Here is a 24,853-nt window from a genome sequence, read left to right on the forward strand (position 1 = left end):
CCTTGCTTACACTTTCAGAGACCTACTACAGAGCTAAAATGAGATTTGCAGTGCCCTTATTTCTGTGCTTGGCTACAGCAGCATTGCAAACTGGTAAGAGAATAGTGTGACATGCACACCCAAATTTCCCTGATAAGAACTTTGTTGATTGTTCTTCTGTACTTCTATAAAGCTTAAACTCTAATCCTAACACTACTGACTTGGCTGAGATGGTTTGTTAGTTTTGGGGTGTAACCTACCTAGTTACATTTAAAAAATAATGTTTGTGGTTGCTTCAAGTTCAAACTGCTTTGGGCCTTTGCTTTGTTTGTTACAAATGTGCATATATTGTTTTATTTTGAGCATGTTGTCCATTTGGATTTTTGTGTTATATTGATATATATTTTTATATCTCCAGCACTCACTGCATCACTCCAGTCTGCAGAGAGAGAGGAAATCAATGGTGAGGAAGGTAAGAGTTGTGGGAAGGATGATGATGAGGTGAAGGAGGAGGAAAAGAATGATGATGACAGGATGATGTCAGTGGAGATGATAACGAGGAGGGAAAAAGATGAGGATGGTGATGAGAAGAGGATAGTAAGGATGTGGTGATGATGAGGTTATGGTTAAGATAATGATCAATAATTTCATGAATGTTTTTCCAGTGGGCGAACTAACTGAACTGCAAAAGAGAGGTAGATGTATATTTAAAACTTCTTCCAATTTCTAATCGTTTACTGACTTCAATAATTGAAGGATTTTTCATAAGTTTAAGACCCCTTGTTGTAAAATTACAACGTCAGTTGTAATTGGTCAATGTACTTATGTTTGCACTGATAAACACCTCTCTTGACTTTTGATCTTAGATCAGATGGAGTTTGAGGAAGCTCAGATGGAGGCAGCTGAGTTGGAGCCAGCTGAATTGAAGGAAGTTCAGAATGGTGAGGCCAGGGACAGGCTGTGGACTGATAGCTAAGGCAACATGCCTTGAACTCCAGGCCTGAGGTGTCATGGTGTCTTCTTTCGTTAAAGTTAATCAACTATTGTGCAATTATGTTGTTCTATCCCCAGAAAAAAGCTACATGGAGAATCGACGCTTCTTGGGTGAGGACATTCTAATATTACTATTAGAATATTAAGTATTAGAGAAGTCATAAACTATTTCTTGTAAATGACTTATAAGGTTGATAAGACTTTTCTTTTCTTTTTTACTATAGAGGCTGGTCAAGATGAAAATGGTAATTTTTTGTCTGTGGTAACTAAATTGGTCTGATGATTTCTTAAGATTATAGTAATTTAGGCAGTAAGCAATTATTTATAAATCTCTATTTCTCATATAACTTGTTTTTTCAAGCTGAGGAAATAGTTGAAACAAAGGATGAAGAGAAAGGTAATGTAAAACATAAGGAAAAAACATTGGTCCCTGTTCACCGCATGTGAATATTATATGTGCTAAAAATGCTATGCTTTAAATCAACATTATACATTTACATCATTCACCAGATGATGGCAATGAAAACGTGGATACAGGCCATGAGGGTAGGGCAAAGTTGTGTTCATAAACATTTCCAGAACACACCTTGAGGTGGCGATAAAGTATCTTGAGTGCATCTTGAGTACCTTGTGAATGCAGATTTAAAGAAAGAGCCCTGTTCTAAATGAGAGCTAATGTTTAATAGGCTAGATATAGGAAATGCAAATAATATTAAGTCAGAGGTATGTGATCTGTGGAATTTTTTCTGATCTAACAGAATCTGAGTCTGAATTTGAGTCTATTGAAAGCACTGATGGTGAGCCGTGTTTAAAACTTTTCATTTTCTTTATTCATAGTGTATCTAATATAGAATATGGGGGGAAACACAAAATAGTTGCTTCCTCATCAATGCATACTTGTAATACTATTAATATGTATAATGTTTGGTTTTGCACAGAACTCAAGCAAACGCAAGGTAAACTGACATTTATCCCACACAAATCTCCCTCTTTCAGACAAACACACACATTTTAAATAAATGTATTTGCATCCACCTAGAATGTGTCTATGCGTTCCCATTGAAATATTTACATTTCGATTTTAATAAATATTGTAATGGGAACGCATTTACCTAAGCATCATCAATAGCAATCCTCAATAACTTAAATCACTAAATACATTTAAATCAAGTTACAATGCTGTACAATGCTGCCACCAAATAAGAATGCTTTACTCTGTTCCCTTCTAGAACACAATGAGACAGAGGAGATAAGCAATTTAGGTAAGACAGAAGCTAACCACTGACTGGACATAGCTTTAACCACCGACCAGTCTTACTAACTATAAATATCCTTCCCAACAGATGAGCTCATTGAGGACAAGTCAAAAGAAGAAGGTGATAATACTGTGTGTTAAAGTGTGTGTATTTTGTCCCATTCATTAACTACATCACCGGAATTTAACACAATAAACAAACAACTTCACTTGTGGCAAAAAATATTGTTTTAAACTAACATCTTCACATCTCGGTGTTGTTGTGTGTCCCTAGTTTGATGATTTGGGGGTGTGGACAGTGGATGCCATGTTCTTATTTATAGGCTACTCATGTTAGCTCTCTTTTTTGCTGTAGCCTATATAGGCCAGAAAACAAGGGCACCTAAAGACTACTGTCCCCAGCTGCTCATTGAGTGTGATTTATAGACTAGGCCTACTGCATCATCTGCTCTGTGTCCAAGTTATATTTGGACACAGGATGCACTGTTCATTTTAAACATCCCTTTGCGTCAAAGGATAGATGGAATAGTTTGGACAAACTAGTAGGCTACACTAGCACGGACGTCTTTAGTGTCCATAATTTGACACCAACATACGTAAAAGATTGTAGTGTACAGCACATTAATCATAGAATTGTAGCCTGTCTCCCGACTATTTACCATGAAACCTGTCTTCATGTCCCTGCTTTGTTTAGTGGCATTGATGTGCATGAATGAGGTACGACGATGCCTCAGAAGTGTTGCTATGAGCAGCATGGAAAAATACGAGCCTAAATTGTGTTGAGTTCTGGGAAAACTGAATACCCGATGTAGGCTAATGTTTTTTTGTTTGTTATTGCCCTGCATCACAGCGGTTCTGGAGTGATACGGTGCAGGACATGTGACAAGCTGAGGCGGAGCTTACAAACCCCATTGTTGCAGTACCAAAGACTACTCTTTGGCAGTAGGCTACTGTGCATGGTGTGATTCCTGTGTGATTCAGACAAGACAGCAGAAGTTTACTGTAAATAAAGAGGAAATCTGACTACCCAATATGTGGCTGTTGTGTTAATCCATAATTAATCTACAAAGATTGGAAAAATATGTTAAGTTCTTGTCCTTTTTATTTGAGGACACTTTGAATATTGTACTTTATTTACACACGATCATGTTGCCTGCTAAAGCAAAACCCTTCCATTCAGAAAAACATAACTAAAAGACAGACTAAATAGTTTCAATTTGTATTTATTGTTCCCTTCCCACGTCCAGACTAAGTGCAGACTAAAGAGCATATGTGCGCAGTCTGTGCATAACAAACCTCCAAGTATTATCTTTGGTACCTAAGGGAAATGTATTAAGGCAACTACCTGCATCTATATAGGCGTAGTACTGCAGCCCCAGTTCTCACTCTGGGTTGCTTGACAGTAGCGATGTATGAATATCGCCACCCCCCCCGAATTCCAACCGATCATCTCAGTAGTCTACTCTACACCACACTGGTCCAAAATACAAGGTTAGGCTATCACTGCCTTGTTCACTACAACCTTATCAAAACAGATATACAACTACTGACGGTCAGTGGGTGGGATTGGTAAAAGCATCCATATCTATGCAATTGTGTACATTCCACAGAGCGAGATTCCAAGGAAATTAAGTAGCTTTTACAACTTCAGCAGAATAAAAACACATTATAAAATATAGTATGAAGCAATCAAGTTTAACAGGAAACTTTTTTGAAGGTCTTAAGTGTTTGTCTTTTTGCATTAGCCAACACATTCTCCAGCTAAAATTTGATAATTTACTTTACATAAAAAAAGTATGTTCTTTCAATTATCTAGAGTGTGCGTTTTAAGATTCTGATGAGATATGAAAGAGGTACACAAAGGCATCAACTTACTAACAATGATCCCCCCCTTAACCAAGTTCTCAAACCATTTTTGTGATTTCCATATAAATAAATAAAAAGAAATGTTCCAATTATTTATGGGAGCTCAACTCTCAGATGAGGTAAGTTCCTTAGTAACACCAGCAATGCCTTAACATCTTACAGCAACGACACAGTATGGACAGGTGTTAGCCTTTCCGAACCCATCTTTTCATTAAATTAGGGTGTGTAGTAAACTGCCATTTTAACTTGGAAATAAATACAACTAAATGCATCAACTTAAGTAGTAAATCAAGAAAAAAAACTAAACAAAAAGTTGATCATTAGAACAGTAAGCACAAGAGTAGTTGAGTGGAGGACAAGATGATTAGTCCAGTCTATATGTCTATATTGTCCGATCGTTAAACCTCCAACTCAATTACATCTGGAAATTACATGAGAAACAATTCCTTCCTGTACATAGAAGGGGGGGGGGGGGTACAAGGTTAATAGAGCAATACCACTAATGAGTTGATTAGTGACAAAACCCCCACATTCTCTTAACAATGGCCACACACAAAATACTGCCTGTTCTAGGTTAATTTCAGCATGTAATTTATGACTGGACAAATTCATCTGTAACAAACGCTAATACTGCATTTTACTTGTTCTTTTGTTTTCCTAAATTGTAAAATAAGAAACACTAAAGAGATGATTGCATGTACATAATTACACATAAAAGGTTATGTCAGCAAAACAACAACATTTGGTTGAGTACATTTAAGTTTGGCTATGTACAGGATCAGAAGCACAAAAAAAATAAAAAAGGAAAACAATTGCTCATTTTGGAAGAGATCTGATGCAAATGGTACAACCGTCAATTTATGGTTGGGAATGATGCAGCCAAAAACCATAAGCCGATATCACAACACCTTTCAACCCCGACCTTTTTAAACATTTTCTTTTTTCCTTTTTCTTCTGGTGTGTTGGCTTGGAAGACAGTTAATAATCCACTCTTCAGTTTGCCTCTCCTTCGCCCTCCCTCTTGTGTGCCTAGACATACTCTTTTCCCCGTTGTAGGGGCGGCCTGCAGCCTCATGTCAGGATGCCGTAGGTGAAGATGGCCATGATGCCAGCGCTGATCAGACCGGAGATGGGCACGGTCACAAACCAGGCCATGAAGATGTTCCGGAATAAACGCCAGTCCACTGCCTTCTTAGAGCGGAGCCAGCCAACTGCCACCACCGAGCCCACCTGAAAACAAACACACCAAGGTCAGCTGACTGGCAACAGTCACCTCAAATTAAACCCCTTAGAGGGGTCATTGATTGCAAAACCGATTTGATCTTGTCATAGTTGAATAACGACAGTTCGGTGGGTAAAATGGACATACAGTGAACCTCAAAGTTTAATATAAAAATATTAAAATCAAAGAAATTCTGATTTTTTAAAAATTTTATTTCAATGAATTCAGTCATTGAAAAAGCATAATTTACAGATAAAACAATCACATTAGTAATTTTTAAATATTTTTGGGGCAAAGTTTGCAGCGAGCCTTGTACCTGCAGCTGGGTACAGCTTGTAACCAACAGCGGAAATCGCTGTGATCTAGCCATGTCTCGTTGAAACTACACTTTCCCATTTTCCACACGTAGCCAAACTTTAACAAACTCTGAGGAAGCGTATTTCGCGGGCAGGTTTTGCATTTATAACAGGATTTGTAGTTTTATCACCGTGTACATACCAACACCAATATCCCCCAGAAAGAACTACAACACACCGAACCAACGTTCTGAGGGCAGCGTTCTGCTGGTTTCGTTTGTAGAGCTCCGCTTTGTAGGCTGCGACTCTAAGTTTTTGCTACTTTGTCATAAATTTCTGCGGCCAGCGGTTCAGGAAAATTACTAAATGAAATTTAAAGAGACCTCGGATGAAAATCTGGCCGTTTTAAAGATCCTGTAAAGTAAATTCCATGTTTTGCTTCTAAGTACATTATATACGTGTGAAATGAGTTCCTGAAAGCATGTGCAAAGCGCTAAGACTTTGTCACACTGAAATGTGGAGTTAAACCGAAGAACAGTTTCTCTTCCGTTTTCAGATCAGGTTTTAATGGGCGGAGCCAAAAAATGCCCTATCTACGTCATTTCGCCCTATCTACGCCAGATCACTGAATGGCTCCTCCTGCTGTAGTGTTATTGTAGCCTACATCAGCTAGCTAGCTTCAGGATGTCTCCCACCACCCACCACTGCATCTTCCCTGGATGCAAGAAATCCAGCTGTGCTGCAACGCCATTTTAAGTTCCCTATTGATAATGAAAAGAAAAATAGGTGGATAGATTTTGTGAAGAGCCACGCTCATGGAAAGCTTTGGATAAACTCCAACAGCCGCCTCTGCACTGACCATTTCACGGCGGACAGTTTTAACATGGACCAGAGACAGACGGGGTTCACCAACACACGGCTTCTCTTGCAGCGCGGAGCCGTACCGAGCATCGCCCTTCCGGCCGTTCATCCTCCGGTCGCACCTGGACCATCCACCGCCGCCAGCAGTTCATCACTCAGTTCTGTGTGCTTGTTATAATTATACTAGATAACTTTTCCAGAGGTATCTCTGCTATGAGTTAGTTCAAACCGTTAAATTGATATTAGGCTACTCGGTGTAGAATGATGGTATTTTGGTGATATGGTAGCTAATGTGTTAGAAGTAGCCTAGTTGGAGAGCTCACTGTCTGCTGTCTCTGGTGTCCATTTTTACTGTTACAGCTCAGGGGAACATTTCATTTATATGCATCTGTATGTTTCTCTCATTGAACAAATACATTCTAATTCTATACGGTTTTGTTCGGCTTGACAGTGTCCATTATCTGGGTCGGAGGTAGGCACTAGGCAGCGAGGGGCGGAGCTTCAGCTCCTTCAGGCGACACGCCCCCCCAGTCTCAAGCAGAGAAGACTGCAGATTTTTTCACGATTTCAAAGCCTAATTTAACATACTTGTCGGTGTTATTTTTTCATTCGAATTTGGATGGGTAGTTAATAACACATTATTTTGTGGTGGGGCGAACTTAAAACTCGTTTCCAGGTCCACTTTACAGGATCTTTAAGACCTTAAATTTAAAGTTCCGAATTTTAGACTTTTTATGACTTAAGACCCCGCGGGAACCCTGAATATGTTAAATGTATATTATTAATATTATTTCAATTTCCTTATGTTTACAGGGATTTATTGGGGGGGACAAATCCCAGGATGGGGGGGGGGTCATGTCCCCCCTGTCCCCCCCGGGATTTCCGCCTATGATTCCCAAGGAACCAGACACTCGACGGGCATGGCTTATGTTTTTCTATGAGAAGATCCCTGTGAAGTTCGACACATTTATTCATTTGCTCGAACCGTTTCACCAAAGACAGTTTTGAATGAAAACCTTGGACAATTTAAAGAAGGATTGCTAAGCCGCTATAGCTGAAAAGAGGTGCTGTTCCAACCGTATGCTCATCAAAAAAGCAAGTTGTAAGTATGATTTTGTCGTTAACAGTTAGCCTATTAGCAATGCTAACGTCTCCTGCATCTAGCATAGGTAGAATGCTAAATACGTTTCAAAACACATCAACATACCTTACTTGGCAAATGACTCTAGCTAGACTAGCTGTAGTCGGCATTAGAAGGGAAGCTTCTGAAAAAATTGCCAGAAAACGAATAGCAGTCTAGCCTATTGCTAATGCCTGTCTAGATTATATATTTGAAAAAACTGGAGAAGGTGCTAGATACAGGATACGTTAGCATTGTTAATAACTGTTAACGACAAAATCATAGTACAGCTTGCGGTTGTGATGAACATAAGGTCGGAACAGCACCTCTTTTCAGCAACAGCTTCATAGCAAATCCTGCTTTCCATTGTCCCAGGTTTTCAAAACCGTCCTTGGTGAAATGGTTTGAGCAAATGTGTAATTGATGGTCGAAATGCACAGGGATCTTCTAGCTATGGTCTAGATAATCAGCCATGCCCGTCTAGTCAATGTTTGCTAGACTCTAGCTCATCTGCTTTTTATTAATGCTGACTTGCAAGGAATGCAAGAACAGCTAGCACTTTATTTGCCGCCCTACACAATACTACTTCCTGACAACCACGGTAGCCTAGTAATGACATTCAGTACATGACAGGAAGTGCAAGTGCTTTTACTGGATTTGAAGTAGTACTTCAACCACAATGCATGTTCACCTGATCCTGTTTGTTTTTCACGTCCAAACTTTATTTTTTGAGGTGAGAGGCAATGAAGAGGATATTGTAAGTTTTTTTAATAGTGCTCTGCAATGCATTGAGTTATTGCAAAGTGAGGAGTCCAACAATTTCGGTCAGGAGAGGCTTTATAGAGAGCTTGGTGATCATACACAACTCAATCTGCATTTCTTGCTGTGTCCAGATATGATCATGATGATAGTGATGTGAGTAATCTACTAGGATCATTGTATAGATTCTTTCGCAACTTGCTTTATGAACATGAGGCCAGACAGGGATCCAGTGATGTGACCAATTTGATACCCCCAACAATCTTGACTGGCCATCCAGGTTGGCCCCGATACAGCATAGCCGCCATACATTAATTGTAGAATAAGGTGAACATTTGTAAAGTTGTAGACTTTATATTATTTTTTTTTATATTACTTTGGAGATCTACGTACCCTAACTACTTTACCAATATTCACCCTATATTAAACTTAACTACACAATGTTGGTAACGAACAGCCTTTACATGTGGTTACCCTGATGAAAACGAATGAAAATAAACGGATTGATCTGTTGAGCTGGCATGCCCGTAGTTGTTTTGTTTGTTTGAGAGAAACGAGTTGTCACGCGTTCAGACACAGCCTAAAGAGAGAACCCCCAAGTCGATTTCTAAAATCAGCGAGAAATTCAAGGAGATGGACGACATCAAATTCATTCTCGAAGTTGAAAAGCATACAGTTAGGTCCATAAGTATTTGGACATTGACACAATTATCATTTTGGCTCTGTATACCACCACAATGGATTTGAAATGAAACAATCAAGATGTGATTTAAGTGCAGACTTTCAGCTTTAATTTCAGGGTATTTACATCCAAATCAGGTGAACGGTGTAGGAATTACAATACATTTTATATGTGGCCCCCCCCTTTTTACCAAAAGTAATTGGACAACTGGCTGCTCAGCTGTTCCATGGCCAGGTGTATGTTATTCTCTCATAAAGGGAGTTCGTTATTTCATTGACAAGGAGCAGATAAAAGGTCTAGAGTTCATTTCAAGTATGGTATTTGTGTTTGGAATCTGTTGCTGTCAACTCTCAATATGAAGTCCAAAGAGCTGTCACCATCAGTGAAGCAAGCCATCGTTAGGTTTGTTTTGATTTTTCAGCCTATCAGAGAGATAGCAAAAACATTAGGTGTGGCCAAATCAACTGTTTGGTACATTCTTAAAAAGAAAGAACGCACTGGTGAGCTCAGCAACACCAAAAGACCCGGAAGACCACGGAAAACAACTGTGGTGGATGCCAGATCAAGAACACTCTCCAGGAGGTAGGCGTATCTGTGTCAAAGTCAACAATTAAGAGAAGACTTCACCAGAGTAAATACAGAGGGTTCACCACAAGATGTAAACCATTGGTGAGTCTCAAACAGGAAGACCAGATTAGAGTTTGCCAAAAAACATCTAAAAAAGAGCCTGTACAGTTCTGGAACAACATCCTATGGACAGATGAGACCAAGATCAACTTGTACCAGAATGATGGGAAGAGAAGAGTATGGAGAAGGGAAGGAACTGCTCATGATCCAAAGCATACCACCTCATCAGTGAAGCATGGTGGAGGTAGTGTTATGGCGTGGGCATGTATGGCTGCCAATGGAACTGGTTCCCTTGTATTTATCGAGGATGTGACTGCTGACAAAAGCAGTAGGATGAATTCTGAAGTGTTCCGGGCAATGTTATCTGCTCAGATTCAGCCAAATGCTTCAGAACTCATAGGACGGCGCTTCACAGTGCAGATGGACAATGACCCGAAGCATACTGCGAAAGCAACCAAAGAGTTTTTTAAGGCAAAGAAGTGGAATGTTCTGCAATGGCCAAGTCAATCACCTGACCTAAATCCAATTGAGCATGCATTTCACTTGCTAAAGACAAAACTGAAGGGAAAATGCCCCAAGAACAAGCAGGAACTGAAGACAGTTGCAGTAGAGGCCTGGCAGAGCATCACCAGGGACGAAACCCAGCGTCTGGTGATGTCTATGGGTTCCAGACTTCAGGCTGTCATTGACTGCAAAGGATTTGCAACCAAGTATTAAAAGTGACAATTAGATTTATGATTATGTTAGTTTGTCCAATTATTTTCGGTCCCTTAAAAAGGGGGGGGCCACATATAAAATGTGTTGTAATTCCTACACCGTTCACCTGATTTGGATGTAAATACCCTGAAATTAAAGCTGAAAGTCTGCACTTAAAGCACATCTTGATTGTTTCATTTCAAATCCATTGTGGTGGTATACAGAGCCAAAATGATGAAAAATGTGTCAATGTCCAAATACTTATGGACCTAACTGTAGGTAGTCGTATGACCCCCAGCAACAATTTTACAAGGACAACGTAGGCTAGATAAGGATCAATGCTGGGATATAGCCAATGCCATGTTTAAGTACCATGTCAGCGTAAAGAAAAGCTCAGAGTAGCTGAAAAGCTTGGTGACCGGCGCGGAGAAATGCGCGCTGGAGTGAACAGCTTTTGCTCAGTCGTAGCCGATCGTGGCGCTGCGCGGTGCTTCCAGGCGCTTCGCAGCCGGTGTGTCCCATGCGTTAGACAACGTTCTGATTGTCTCTGCTGAGGCCAATATGTTGAGTAATGCCGTTGCTTCGGCTAAATTGCTTGAAGGCTGTTGAGCACATGGTTGAGCTTACATCCTTGTGCACCTTCCGTTTCATCTGAGACGCCTTCCGTTTCAACTGAAATACCTTCCGTTTCAACTGAAATTTTCATGTGTGTATGAGAGCTTTTCATGTGTGTGTGAGAGCATTTCATACGTGTATGAGAGCTTTTCATATGTGTGTGTGAGAGCTTTTCAGTAGTGTGTGTGAGAGCTTTTCAGTAGTGTGTGTGAGCGTATAGCTTTTCAGTAGTGTGTGTGAGAGCTTTTCAGTAGTGTTTGTGAGAGCTTTTCAGTAGTGTGTGTGAGAGCTTTTCAGTTGTGTGTGTGAGAGGGTATTCTGAATAATGTCCCTCACGGTCCCTCATAAGAATGTGCGGACTGTCCACAAAGTCTTGTCTGGCTCTGTAACGTGGCGAATTCTAACTGAAGTGCCGAAACTCACCAAACCTTACAAAATAAAGTTTCCACTACTACGTTTATGACGTTGACTATTCAAAAAACATAAAAATAAAAGTTTGATCAATAATGTGGAAGATCACATCAAAATGCCAAAACCCAAAACAGGAAATGCTGTATAGCCTTCTGTTTAATCCGCCACCACTTAACATGTTAAACTTGAGGGTGTCAAAAGAACGACAAATCACTCAGGAAATGCATGTCACGCTAACCCTATAGCTGCCATGCTGTTACGATGCGCCACCACTCGTTTCTTCATTTAAAGTTTTACATCGGACCATTTATTCTTAATTTCTGCCATGGTCCGGTTCTCTGAACCCACATCATTTATGGCCCTATAATAATAATAATAATAATAATAATGATTTTATTTGTAATGCACTTTACATTTAGCTAAATCTCAAAGTGCTACAGGTTAAAAACAAGAAAGGGCGCAAATAGTGACAGTTTTCCACTCCGCCGACTTTCTTTTGTCGCTAATACCTGATGACAGGCCGACAAACAGGACACATTTTCTCACCTCCACCTCTGTTGTCCTGAGAACCTCGATCTCACAGTCACCGTATTTCTTCGAATAAACGCTGCGGCGTTGATTAAATAACGTTCATTTTTGGTGCAGCGTTTATTCAAGGGCGGCGTTTATTCGAAGAAATACGGTAATTCAGACAAAGAAATTACCTCAGGAGCGCATTTATAGTCCATCTGCTTATTCATTTATGGGAGGAGGCAAGGCGGGGTCAGTGGCTTGTTCACGTGCGGTCAATCTCACGTTGATTGTGATTTATAAAGGAAAGGTGCGCAGGACCTGGCGTACGACCGGTTTTATACATGTGAATATTTCTGTGTGTAGGTACTTTGAGTTTTGGCCGTATGCCATCTTCTGGTATGAAAGCTGCGCAATCCTTTATACATGAGGCCCCTAGACTGTAGGCATGTAAACTAGTAAAACTAACGCAAGAGCATAGGTAGAATGTGTGATTTTGCCTCGTTTATTGGCAATGGGGCTAACGCGTTGTTTCATGTTCCTGACTGTGTGTCATTCAAATAAATGCCCCGTGTTGTCATGTAAATCTACAATTCACGATGCATGTTTGTCCAGATCTTTGTCAGGTTATTTTTCAGCAAGATATTTAGCTAACTGAAGCTGAGTTGAATCACGATATAGTTTGGTTTCTGAACTGTAACGTTACCCACTTAAGGTCGATCCCGTTTTCTTCGACAACAGAAGTGGAAACAACAAATATTATCATTTCAAATGATATGTAGTCAATATGTTGAAAACCGTGTTGTGTAGACACAATAGATTTATTTGCAAGTTTTTATTTCAAGTCTCCACCTTCTATGTTTCAGTGAGTGGTGTTGGCCGTGTTGCATTTTTGCTCCGCAGCTTCAGTCGTTGAAAACCAACCAATCAGCGCGCAGCTCATCTATATATTCATGAGCATTCCATAAAAGGAGAAAACCTAGCATTTTTTCCTGGGACAATTTCACAGGAAGCACCAGGGGGCATAGAACAGCACCCAGGCCGTTTTCAGCCCAACCAATGTTACATACCCTATTCGGAGACCTTAAAGGCCATATGGCAGGTTATACACTACTGTTGATTAATGGGTACATGAAGCGCTCAAGATATCATTTAAAATATCTCCAAATGGTGTTAAAGACCAGTTTTTGTCATTTTTGGTGTTGGCATTACCATATTAGCGCAATTCGGCGATGCCACGTTGGGGAGTCGTGGAGGAAGAGTTCAGCCTAGTACTAGAACTATGGTGACTGACTGGGATGAAGAAGAGGTGGCAAAAACCACTAATGTGTACGATGGCCCGCAGCGGTATAATTTTGAACCAACTATACATGAGAAGGCAAATGAGGAATTGCCGAGACCTGATGGCCGTCAAAGCCAATTAAATGGATGGTCCGAGGAGAATGAGTGGAGAGTTGGTGAAGTGTCCTGGTGAGTTGCTATCATTTAGCAACGCAGCAAAGAGCTCTGGAGCTAGTCTACGAACAGCAGTGCACATATACAATTATTTATTTTTTACTGTCAGTGAATAGCACCGACTGAAAGTCAACGGTTTCTTTATATCTAGTGAGTGATCATTCAGGGCTTGACATTAACTTTTTGAGGCACTTGTCCTTTTGACAAGTAGCCGACATTTATGTTTCACTTTTCCATGCACAAAAGTCAAGTCCGGGTAAAGATTGTGCCTTTGACCAACGAAGATGAGCTGTAATATTATACAAATGTTATTTGTTACATTAAACATTTACACAATTTCTGCAGAATGAAACACTTATGTACTGTATTGCAGCTTCGTCCCAATATCTCTACAGACAATCACACGGCAATCTCTACAATTTAATGCTCAACACTTGAACGGGGGCTTATTACTTGAAGAGGAATTATTTACCGCGTCTTCTCAGTTACACTATCAGGGCTTGGAAATACTGTGACTTGCTAAAGTAGGCAAATGGTTAGTAAAACACAACATTTCATAATAACAGCTGCAAGACCCAGTGAAATGTTATATACAGCTAGCAAACTAACGTTAGCTAGCATCGCTAACGACATTGGCTAACTCAACTTCGGTAGGCTATCCTCAGTATTTGCAAGCTGGCCAGTGCAAGTAACATGGCATTTTATTTTGTTTAAGTTTAAACTTTTCCAGTGGGGCAAGTACATTTCTCTTCCACTTGCCCTACAAAAAAAATCCACTTGTCCCGGACAATCATGTTGTGAGCTGTAGTTCAGATAAGTAGACTAGTACTACCGGTGAACTTATCTAGAAATAGAAGACATCATGCTAGCTATGGGCTAGCTATGGGCCAACTTACAAGTCCCACCTGTAAAATCCCCCCAAGATCATCCCTAATTAAATATTTTCCCAGACGTAAACACATTTCCGTTTACATTTACTCATTTAGCAGACGCTCTTATCCAAAGCGACTTACAGTAAGTACAGGAACATTCCCCCCCGAGGCAAGTAGGGTGAAGTGCCTCGCCCAAGGACACAACGTCATTTTGCACAGCCGGGAATCGAACCAGTAACCTTCAGATTACTAGCCCGACTCTCTAACCGCTCAGCCACCTGACTCCCAATTAGATGTCCCACGTTTTTATGGTACTAGCAGAGACCATATTAGACATTCTCTTGTACTAGCCTAGTGTTTATTTCTAATCTATTTCAATGGTCTCTAAGCAGGCTTTGGTCTGTCGTCTCCCTAACGTGACATCATGCAATGCATTGTGGGGGAAAGAAGAATCATTGCAAAAAGTAGCTACTTTTTTGTATTATATTCCGTTTTGTGACACCCAACAACATCAAATACAATGAATAACAGTTTAAATGTTTATTACCAACAAACAAATAGCGCAAATTCGTTGGAAAAATAAACCTGCCATATGTCCTTTAAGGAACAGTGTGAAATACCCAAAAAACCCAGTCAATGACCCCTTTAAACTTTTAAGATTAATTGACACCCCTAACAAGCACCCCCCTCCTTCCAGTCTCGGTTGTGGCCCAATGTCTGCCCAAGGGTTGCTTACCTTACAGTGGGTGGTGGACACAGGCAGACCAATGTTAGAAGCAACCACAACAGTCAGAGCTGAGGCCAGTTCAATGCTGAAACCACTGGAGGAAAATAAAATCACTCATGTCAAATGTTGGTGTGTGTGAGAAGGAGAGGAGAAGTGTTACTTTTGAGGATAGTCACATCTTGGGAGGTTGTGGTTTGTGTGAGGGCGGGGTGGTGGGGTTTTTATCCTGGAAGAATACCAGGGATTCAGTTTGGCTAGTACCTTGAGGGGGTAATGGGGGTGAGGTCCTTGCCCATGGTCTGGATCACTCTGCGACCCCACACCCAGAGACCAGTGCAGATGCCCACACCTCCATACAGCAGCAGCCAGGTAGGGGTGGGGGCATTGGAATACACAGATCCACTCTGGTACACCAGCCACAGCGCCACCAAGGGTCCAATGGCATTACTGAAAGAGAAGATGCTTACCTTCATGTTCAGATAAATGCTGGCACTACTTATGCCTGCCAATATTTCAAACTGCATTTGACCTAAATCCAACGTGAGAGACCCTTAATATAGCTATAGGTATTATTACTGTACCAACCTGACATCGTTGCCTCCATGGGCGAAGGAGCCAAAGCAGGCGGTAAGGATCTGGAGGAACTGGAAAAGCGTGGAAACTTCTGGCCTGTCTGCCTCTAGCCCATCGTCCTCCAGGGAACTGCGACTGCTCCCTGCGTCCTCCTCGCACATCTCCAGGGTCACCTCTCCCTCCCCCAGGCCATCGGGCGTGCCGTGCACTGCCACAGCGTTGCAGTAGCTTGTGTAGCTGTCCATCCGGATGCGCTTCCTTTCCTGGCCAGCACCCGTGCCCTTGTCCCCATCCTCGCTAGCACGGAATTCACCTTCCTTGTGCCGAAAGTCTCCATGCATGCCGATGATGGCCATGGTATAGGAAGTGTAGCTGTTGTTGCGTCTGATTGGTCGGTCGCCACCCTCGCCCATGCAGTCTCCGACCTTGGCCAGGTGCAGCTTGTGGAGCAGCTCCTTGTAGAGTCCCGAGTCCTTGTGAACCGTGTGATACTGGCTGTAACCGTTGCTAGGGACATGGGCAGGCCCATTGCTGAACTGGACTTGATTGTTAAACTGGACTTGGTTAGTGGACTGGACCTGTTTAGGGACTGTTAATGAACAAGCCAGATTTAATGGACTACATAGACTGGAATAGAACAAAAAGCTGCTTAGCAATGAGGGCGACAGGGAAACTATTTGGACTACATCTGGAGGAGGAAGCCTGACCAAGAGCACTCAAAAGAATAATTCAGTTCAATACTGCTCACCACAAGCATAGACAGTCTAGCCATTCCAGTGACTCGCACTCACCACCGTTAGTGTTGCAGCTGTCGGTGTCCGTGCCGTCCTTGTTGTCGCCGTCGTCAGAATCTCCGATGTCAAAGGTAACCCTGCGTGGCTCCTCTGTGGGAGGCTGGGGCTGCATGGGGGAGGTCTGGGCGGTGGCAGCAGACGGTGAGGAGGGAGTGGAGGTTTCCTCAGGGACAGGTTTCAGAATAGGACTGTGGGCCTCCCTCAGCTCCCTCTTCTCCATTAGAGGGCTTTCCGAGGGGCTGGAAGACTTGTTTTCCCCTGCGGGGTGGAGGGGGAAAAGTTGTCAAGTCTGTTGGGGGGGGGGGGGGGGGGGGGGGGTGCCCAAATATGCAGACTATATAAAAAGTACAAGAACTTGAAGGCACACATGCTTCCTTTTATTATATAAAATATACTACTCCACTAGAGAGCTATAAGGACTTGCATGACAAGACGGGAGAGAGGGATTTTTTCTGGTATAATGAGTCAAGTTGCTACTAGGTAAAAGATAAAAGGTAAAGGATAAGTATGTAGGGGAGAATATTTACACATTGGTCTCAGCTCAGTCTGGGCTTGAATTTGCAACCAATTTGGTTTGCTTGGTATGCTCCCGAAATTGTCTGTGAGACCTTATTTGAGAGTGCAAATAATCATTACGGTGCAACCTGTATTAATTTATTTACAAAAACACTTGCTAATTAGCCTACTGCACAGTATGTGCCTGCTGTGAGCTAATAGTGTCCGGTCCACCGTTCTATCAAACATTACATAAACAATTAAACTTAACGTTCTAAACTTTAATGCAGACTTTAAGTGGGTGCTCCTAAAAAAAAAAATACGTTGGGAGCACCAGTGCCACCAAGTAAAAAAAAGTGAATTTCAAGCCCTGTCAGTGTACTGATAACGACACGCCTCAGAACCTTCTGTTTAAGGCTGCAAACAGAAGACGATACTGTAAACTTTCTGATAAAACTCTTTAAAGTAGTACATCATGGCTTGCTGGTCAGCCAGAACATTGGCCTGATTACATGATCAAAAGTTGTTAGACCACGAATCCATTCAGGCACTAGCAAGTAATTTTAGATTGTTGGCCAAATCAGTTCACAAGACAGCCCGAGTCACCCTTAGCCTTCATCCTGTGAAATGTGGTTAACCCCAACTCAATCAACTTAAGTCAACGAGGGCTATTCTAGTGACTGAGGTAAATGGGAATTAGTGGATCACTATGATGACCCAGTCTGCTGGATCATTGTGGCTGTAGACCAGGGGTGTCAAACCCTGGTCCTCGAGGGCCGCTGTCCTGCATGTTTGAGATGTTTCCCTGCTCAAACACACCTGATTCAATTAAATGGTTGTTATAACGACCATTCATTCGAAATCAGGTGAGCTCGATCGGGACAGCGGCCCTCGAAGACCAGGGTGACACCCCTGCTGTAGACAGATTATGACCATTCAAGATGGCCATCAACAGCTTGTACCTTTGCTGTAAGACAGCAGGAGATCAAGTCTCCGTGAGACAAAAAACATGGAAGATGTTATGGATTGATCCATGAAAAACAGGTTATTGGGTGTGGTCATCAACATGAATCACAATAAGAGTTGCAGAAATCTGCAAAAACACAAACTAGGCCGTTGATGTAAATGTTAAAAGATAAGAGCACCTTTACTTCAATAATCATTTACTTAATTCGTAGACTATCTGCTTCTTCAAACACAACATCATTACTCAATTGCAACATAGAGACCAAATTCACAAAATATCCACCTTATTCTCAGGGGGTCTACTGTAGAAATGATTATGGGTGCAACTTCCGGTATCGCGGATATCGCGAGCGCCATAACACCAACAGCAGAACGGTTATCCAAATAACAAAGAAGTGTACAACACTCACGTTACAGCATGTGTATTCACACACATACTTGATGCTATCTACCTTTCCATTAGCGACAGTAACTCAGCTGTTAGCTGCAGAGCTAATGTTACAGCCACATTCTAAGGGTAGCAAGCTAGGTAACCATATACAGTAAAGCTACAAAATGATGTAGCGTTAGTTAACTTACTTGTCTGAGGTTAGTAGCTGGACAAAGGAGAGTTAGTACTGATCCAGAATTTTATTTCAGCAAGGCCAGTTTTGTATTAGCTCAAGTTGAGGAAACAGTCGTGGCTGAAGTGTTTGGCGCAGACATAAAAAACAAATGCGCCTACAACAGAAGTTGTGTAGGCGCATTTCCAGAGAAAATAAAATTAAGATACTGGGTCTTCAGAGGCTCGGATGAAGGAACTGTAAAAAGATTTGTTTTCCTTTGTACATAAAAACTGAGCAAATGTAATGCTTCGTTCGTTTGCAAGCCATGATGTCTCTCGAGGATAAAAACACTTGCACGGTCGTAGCTCAGTTTCTTATGGGCGGGCCAGATTCTCTGGGCGGGCAAAGCAGAGAGAGGGGAGGTAACCTTCCTCCTTGTGACGTAACAAAGAGGAGATTTTCAAACACAGCTATTGAGCTTTCATTTTCTGAAAGGCGGAGAAGAACACTCAGGGCTTGGTTTACACCGATCGAAAAATCTAGCCACTGGGGGACCAAGGGCAGGCTAGGGGAACTCATTAATGTTAAATAACCTCCTACAGTGAAGTTTTCATGTCATGTCACCTTTAAGCCCCATTGTACCGAATTTTGTTGCAGTTCCACCAGAGTTCCACTGGGAGTGATTACGGTCGAGTGCAGAATGAATGGGAGTCTATGGAGCTAAACGGCTAAATTTGTCTCTTTCACCTGATTGTCGTTGAGAAATCTCAGATTTTATTGTAGTTTTTATATGATCAACATGGATTATAGGTCAAAAATTGAATGAACGAGCACTTATGTCCTTTCGATTTCTTACAGGGTTAGTCGGTGTTGCCCATAACACGCTAGCATTCTGCTAATGAATGCTGATTGGTTAGTGAAGGACTGACTACGACCAGAGATCCCGCTTGATGGCATCCGAAGCATAATGTCAGAGCATTAGCAACATCATTAGCAAGCCAAAACTCTTTCTAGCATGTGTATTGACAAGGAGAGCCTAACCTGTCAGCTGTGTTGTCGATAGCTCGAGAGAAAAAAAGAAGTGACCGGAGCTTGCCGTAAAACAATACCTCTGGTCGTATGACGTCAATTACATTTTAAAAGGCTTTTTAGAACAAAAAGGAGGCGCAAGCGGAAGTCGAGCGGTATCAGCGCCAGGCTAAAGGCCAACCTCTACAGACCTGCACTTCCATCTATACTGCTTTCCAACGTTCGATCGCTGGAAAATAAAAGAGACTACCTCAGACTGGATTTAGCAACACAAAGAAAAGTGAAAGACTGCAATGCCATCATACTCACGGTGATGTGGCTTAATCACACCGTTCCGGATAACGCCATTCAGGTGGACGGGAGAACAGCATTCGGCGGACAGGAGCTACGCTCTCAGCGGTAAATCTCATGGAGGTGGTGTGTGTATTTTTACTAACAACTGGTGCACTAACGCCGAAATTGTCTCAAGCCACTGTTCTAAGGACTTAGAATTTCTAACGCTAAAATGCCGACCATTCTACATGCCAAGAGAATTCACAGCCATTAACATTACAGCTGTGTACATACCACCCAGTGCAAACACAAAAGACGCACTGTCTACATGTTATCAGTCGGGTAGCTCAATGCAGAATTCTAACCCGGACTCTGTCTACATAATTGCTGGAGATTTTAATCAGGCCAAACTGAAGACAGTACTTCCACACCATTATCTAAACATGAACTTTGCAACCAGGGGAGAAAACACTCTTGACCGGGTCTACAATAACATTAAACAGACATTCAGAGCTTTCCCCCACCCCCACCTGGGGAACTCAGACCATCTCTATTATGCTAATTCCAGTTTACAGACCATTATTAACCAGGAACAAGCCGTCTGTGAAACAGATCAGAGCATGGCCAGAGGGAGCTACCTCAGCCCTACATGACTGCACAGACTGGAATGTTTTTGAGAGGCTGCCACTGCCAACCAGCATGTCGACTTGACGGATTATGTGACAGGCTACATATCCAAGTGCATGGAAGATGTGACCTTCATCAAAAACATCACGAGAGCCAACGAAAAACCTTCGTTCACCAGGGAGGTACGTGAGCTCCTGAGTACGGAATGCTGCTTTCAAGTCTGGGGACAAAGACACCCTCAGATCTGCCAGGGCCAACTTGAACCAGGGCGTGAGAGCAGCCAAGCGTGCCTATGCCCATCCAGTCAGTCACTGACTACAGATCAACAGCCCCACCGTGCAAGGACAACACAGATTTCCTCAACACACTTAACACCTACTTAAGCAGATTTGAGAAAAATAACACCACCACACCAACAAAAGCCCCTCCCGGCCCGGACGATGAAACACTTCACCTGGACCCAACTGATGTACGGAGGACCCTACTCAAGGTGAACCCCAGGAAAGCTGCAGGACCTGACGACATACCTGGGCGTGTGCTCAGAGATTGTGCTGACCAACTAACAGCCGTCCTCACAGATATCCATAACACCTCTCTGTGTCAAGCCATCATTCCAAAATGCTTCAAAGCCACCACCATCATACTACCCAAGAAATCCCCGGCATCAACATTGAACAACTACCGGCCCATAGCACTCACCCGCATCATGATGAAGTGCTTTGAAAAGTTGGTCCAGGCCCATATAACATCCAGTCTCCCCACTACACTTGACCCATTCCAATTTGCATATCGTCCCAAACTCTCCACCGATGATGCCATAGCAACAGCACTTCACCTATGGAAAACAAAGACAGTTACGTGCGGATGCTGTTTATCGACTTCCGCTCCGCCTTCAATACAAACAACAGTGGTGGGCCTCATCAGCGGCGCTGACGACTCAGCCTACAGAGGAGGTGCATCAACTTATTAACTGGTGTGACAACAATAACATAGCCTGATGTTGTCATACTCATAATTCTAGTCAGAATATGAGTCTGATACCGCTCCGTTGGGCTGTGAGTATGGGGCATGTTTCAACCGAACCCGAAAAAAAAAAAGCCTCTTCACGCAATTGGATAGACCTACAACCAATCAGAGCAACGTAGTATGTTGTTTGTTGAAAACGAATTCAACCCAAGCGCTCTTTGGTGATGCGGTTGATTACGTTACTGTTGATCATCTGTCCATCATCGTATAAAGCCCGCCCTGACAATTTGATTGGTCCGAACAGCTCTTGTTCGGACATAGTTTTTCCACAACCGAGCGACCCCAGACCCAACTTCCCGACCAAATTTATTTGTGGGCGGGCTAAGTTTGGCTGGCACCCAGACTAACAATAACCTACAACTGAATGTAAATAAAACAACTGAATGTAAATAAAACAAAGGAAATAATTGTGGACTTCAGGAAAAATCACATGCCACACTCCACTTAGTATAAATGGCAGTGCTGTGGAGTCTGTGAAAAGCACCAAGTTCCTGGGGGTGCATATCACAGATGACCTGACATGGTCCACCAACACCACCTCTCTGGTCAAGAGGGCACTTCCTTCGCCGGATGAGGAGAGCTGACCTCCCACCCTCTGCCCGCACCATCTTTTTCAGAGGTGCCATTGAGAGCATCCTAACCAGCAGCCTCTCAGTCTGGTACGGCAGTTGCTCTGCTGCTGACCAGAAGGCCCTGCAGAGTGGTGAGGACAGCAGAGAAGATCACCAGATCAGCCCAACCATCCATTCAGGACATGTACATGTCCCGTTGCCGCAAGAGAGCCATCACCATAGACCCCACCCACCCAGCTACAATCTTTTCACCCGCCTACCATCTGGCAAGCGCTACCGCATCATGCGGTGCAAGACTACCAGACTCAGCAACAGCTTTTTCCCCACAGGCCATCAGACTACCAAACACACAAGGAAATCTCATGAACAGGTGCTCCTGCGCCACATACACCCACTAAGGACCAACTGACTGCAAAATATTTATTTATATTTTAATTATTTATCATTTATTTTTTAGTCTGTAAGGTGTCTGTGCATAGTGCCTGCATTATGAACAATAACATAGTATCCATGCTGCTATTTGAGCACTTTACTCATATGTTGTCCTTATCGATCGTTGTTTTTAACCTGTTGATGTCTGTTACACTTTTGTCAAATGTTATAAATGTTGTATTACTTGCACATTTGGAGTATGGGGAAATGCAATTTCGATTTTCTGTCTGAAGAATAAATCTACTTCATTTGAGCTAACTCGATTGTGAATCTGACACTACCATGAATAGACTACAAGTAGCTAGCTACGGTGGTGAACCTGGCTTGTTTTGCAGTGGTTTACAGTCTCGCTAAACAGATGATCGGAGTGTTGTGAGGGGCTCAAATAAACACTCATTGCTATGTTTTACAACCGAAGGGTAGACCAGAAGACTAGAAACCCTTCTGTCAGAATAAAAAGAAAACAATGCCTCTGACTGGTGTTGAACCTACAACCGTTCGTTTACCAGCAAATCATCTCATACAATTGATTTAGTGACCAACATATTGAAGCAATGTGTACATTTACATAAATACACCCCTTTCAGCCATGTTGTATTCGATTCAATTGTCCCAAGTAATGTTTTGAAATACATCCATTATACATATCTGTACAAAATTTCAAGTCAAATTGGACCTTTGGTTCAAAAGAGGAATTTTGAAGGTTTTCCCAAATTCACTGTAAAGAAAAATCCATCATGGCGGACCTCATGGGTCCTTGAGGCTTTTTTGTTCCTCATGAAAATGAGGCGTGTACCCCAAGTTTCTGAAGAATTGGAGCAATGGGGTTGCAATGCCATCACTTCGAAAAGTGGAAATTTGGGCACCCCCTATGGTCTGATGTGGGCCAGTCTTGGTATGGGCGTTAGTTGTGGCATGTTGTATCAATTTGCCAAATTTCAAAACTTTTACCCATGAGTTCTTGAGATAATTTACAATAATAAATATAGCTGCAAGCAGCGATGCGGGTTCCTCCGCAAAATATTATAAACATGTACACTGTAGAAGATCGAGAGTTGGACAACAAGAGAGCAAAACCACTTCATGTTTGGCCAACAACAACATGCTGAATGGGGATTTGAACTCATGAGCATAAGGTTACAAGTCAGTCTCTCTATCCTCTCTGCTACACACCAACAGTTGAGATTGTATGAATAGAAAGGGCAGAGTATTAGCTTTGGGACAAAGGTTAAGAAACGGTTGACATTTCAAGGTGAAATTGCACATGGTATTTCAGAACGATGTCATCCTGTTTAACTAAACAGATAATTAAAATGACAGGCCAAAAGACTGTGGCTGGATTCGAACCTACGACCTTATACTTCGTTGTTAGATTCAGCGAAAGTTGAAACTGCTCTAATTCAATCATATTTTGATATACCAAGGTGAAATTGTTTATGGTACTTCAGAGTGATGTCATCTTGAACCCTATTAAAATTATATTTGATTTATTGACACAAAGAAATTGAGGCAGTGTGTACATTTACATAAATACACCTCTTTCAGCCATTTTGTATTTGATTCAACCGTCTTAAGTAACGTTTTTAAATACATCAATGATACGGTACAAAATTAAGTCAATTTGACTTTTTGTTTAAGAGGAGATAGATTTTGAAAGTTTTTTGCAAAATGTCGTTCTACAGGAAAATCCATCATAGCGGACCTTATGCGTCCTTGAAGCTTTTTTGTTCCCCATGAGAAATAAGGCAAGTATACCAATTTTCTGGCATTTTGGAGTAATGGGGAAATCACGTAGACTTTGGGCGTGGCTTATAGCACCACCTATGGGCGTACGTGGGCCACTAGCCGTCTGGGAGTAGTGACTGACCTGTTGTATGATTGGGCCAAATTTGAAGAAAAAAAATTGGGTCGAGGACTTTTTGAGCCATTTAACGGAGAAATATAATAATAGGAATACTAACTAAATCAATGGGTTCCCTCCTACCGGCGGCACCCCTAATAATTATAATACCAACAATTACAATAGGTTTCTTCCTAACGAAGGAATCCTAAAAAGGCAAGAGGAGGAAACTTACGTTCAATTTTCTTCTTGAGTCGAGGGCAGACAACAAACCAGACCATTACAGCAGTCAGCGCCGCCAAGCCCAGAGAGATGAGCAGCGTTCCCCACCAACGGACCTTGTCAAAGCCCAGCACTGGAGAAGATGTTGGGTGCAAGAGATCGAGAGGGAAAGAAAGACATGGAGCAAGATAAAGAATAATATGAAATAAAATAACTTGAATCAAGCATTCAGACTTTGATATTCTTTCAGCAGGTCTACTTAAAAATAACAAATGTACAGGTATTGTGGATAAGGTTACAAATCTGTAACATTTCTGAAGACTAATACAAACACAAAAAGTAACTCATTGATGATTATTGTTTTTTTTATTTAACAGAAGATCTTCAGCTAATAAGTCTACAAGGAATCTGAACTTGCGCTGGAATTTATCTACCCAATATGTTAAGTTGCCAAACATAAGCTTCCAGTTAACACTGCTTCATAGATCATGCACTGCATCCAGGTAGCAAATA

The 24,853-nt window shown here is 42.0% G+C and overlaps 2 protein-coding genes across 3 annotated transcripts in view; one reads left to right on the forward strand and one right to left on the reverse strand.

The window, feature by feature from the left end:
- si:dkey-200l5.4 (uncharacterized protein LOC795026 homolog) lies at positions 1-4,769 on the forward strand. Of its 2 annotated transcripts, none has more exons than XM_067249751.1 (13): positions 1-93; positions 398-451; positions 645-674; positions 846-920; positions 1,051-1,083; positions 1,197-1,217; positions 1,334-1,369; positions 1,483-1,518; positions 1,731-1,769; positions 1,911-1,928; positions 2,202-2,234; positions 2,316-2,348; positions 3,078-4,769. In XM_067249751.1, exons 1-13 carry the CDS (start codon positions 39-41, stop codon positions 3,089-3,091), a joined length of 477 nt encoding a protein of 158 aa, XP_067105852.1. In that variant the 5' UTR covers positions 1-38; the 3' UTR covers positions 3,092-4,769. The 2 variants fall into 2 exon arrangements, with proteins under 2 accessions (XP_067105852.1, XP_067105853.1); XM_067249752.1 differs by having other exon boundaries at positions 398-442.
- The window catches only part of slc20a1b (solute carrier family 20 member 1b), a 27,415-nt gene continuing 6,733 nt past the window's right edge, over positions 4,172-24,853 (reverse strand). The window contains exons 6-11 of the mRNA XM_067249732.1: positions 24,354-24,473; positions 16,311-16,571; positions 15,532-16,108; positions 15,208-15,393; positions 14,956-15,040; positions 4,172-5,323 (exon numbers count right to left, since the gene is read on the reverse strand). Coding sequence (XP_067105833.1) covers positions 5,165-5,323; positions 14,956-15,040; positions 15,208-15,393; positions 15,532-16,108; positions 16,311-16,571; positions 24,354-24,473 — 1,388 coding nt within the window. The 3' untranslated portion in view covers positions 4,172-5,164. The remainder of the gene's footprint in view (positions 5,324-14,955; positions 15,041-15,207; positions 15,394-15,531; positions 16,109-16,310; positions 16,572-24,353; positions 24,474-24,853) is intronic.

The sequence above is a fragment of the Osmerus mordax genome, chromosome 14, assembly GCF_038355195.1.
Source record: "Osmerus mordax isolate fOsmMor3 chromosome 14, fOsmMor3.pri, whole genome shotgun sequence".
NCBI lineage: Eukaryota > Metazoa > Chordata > Actinopteri > Osmeriformes > Osmeridae > Osmerus > Osmerus mordax.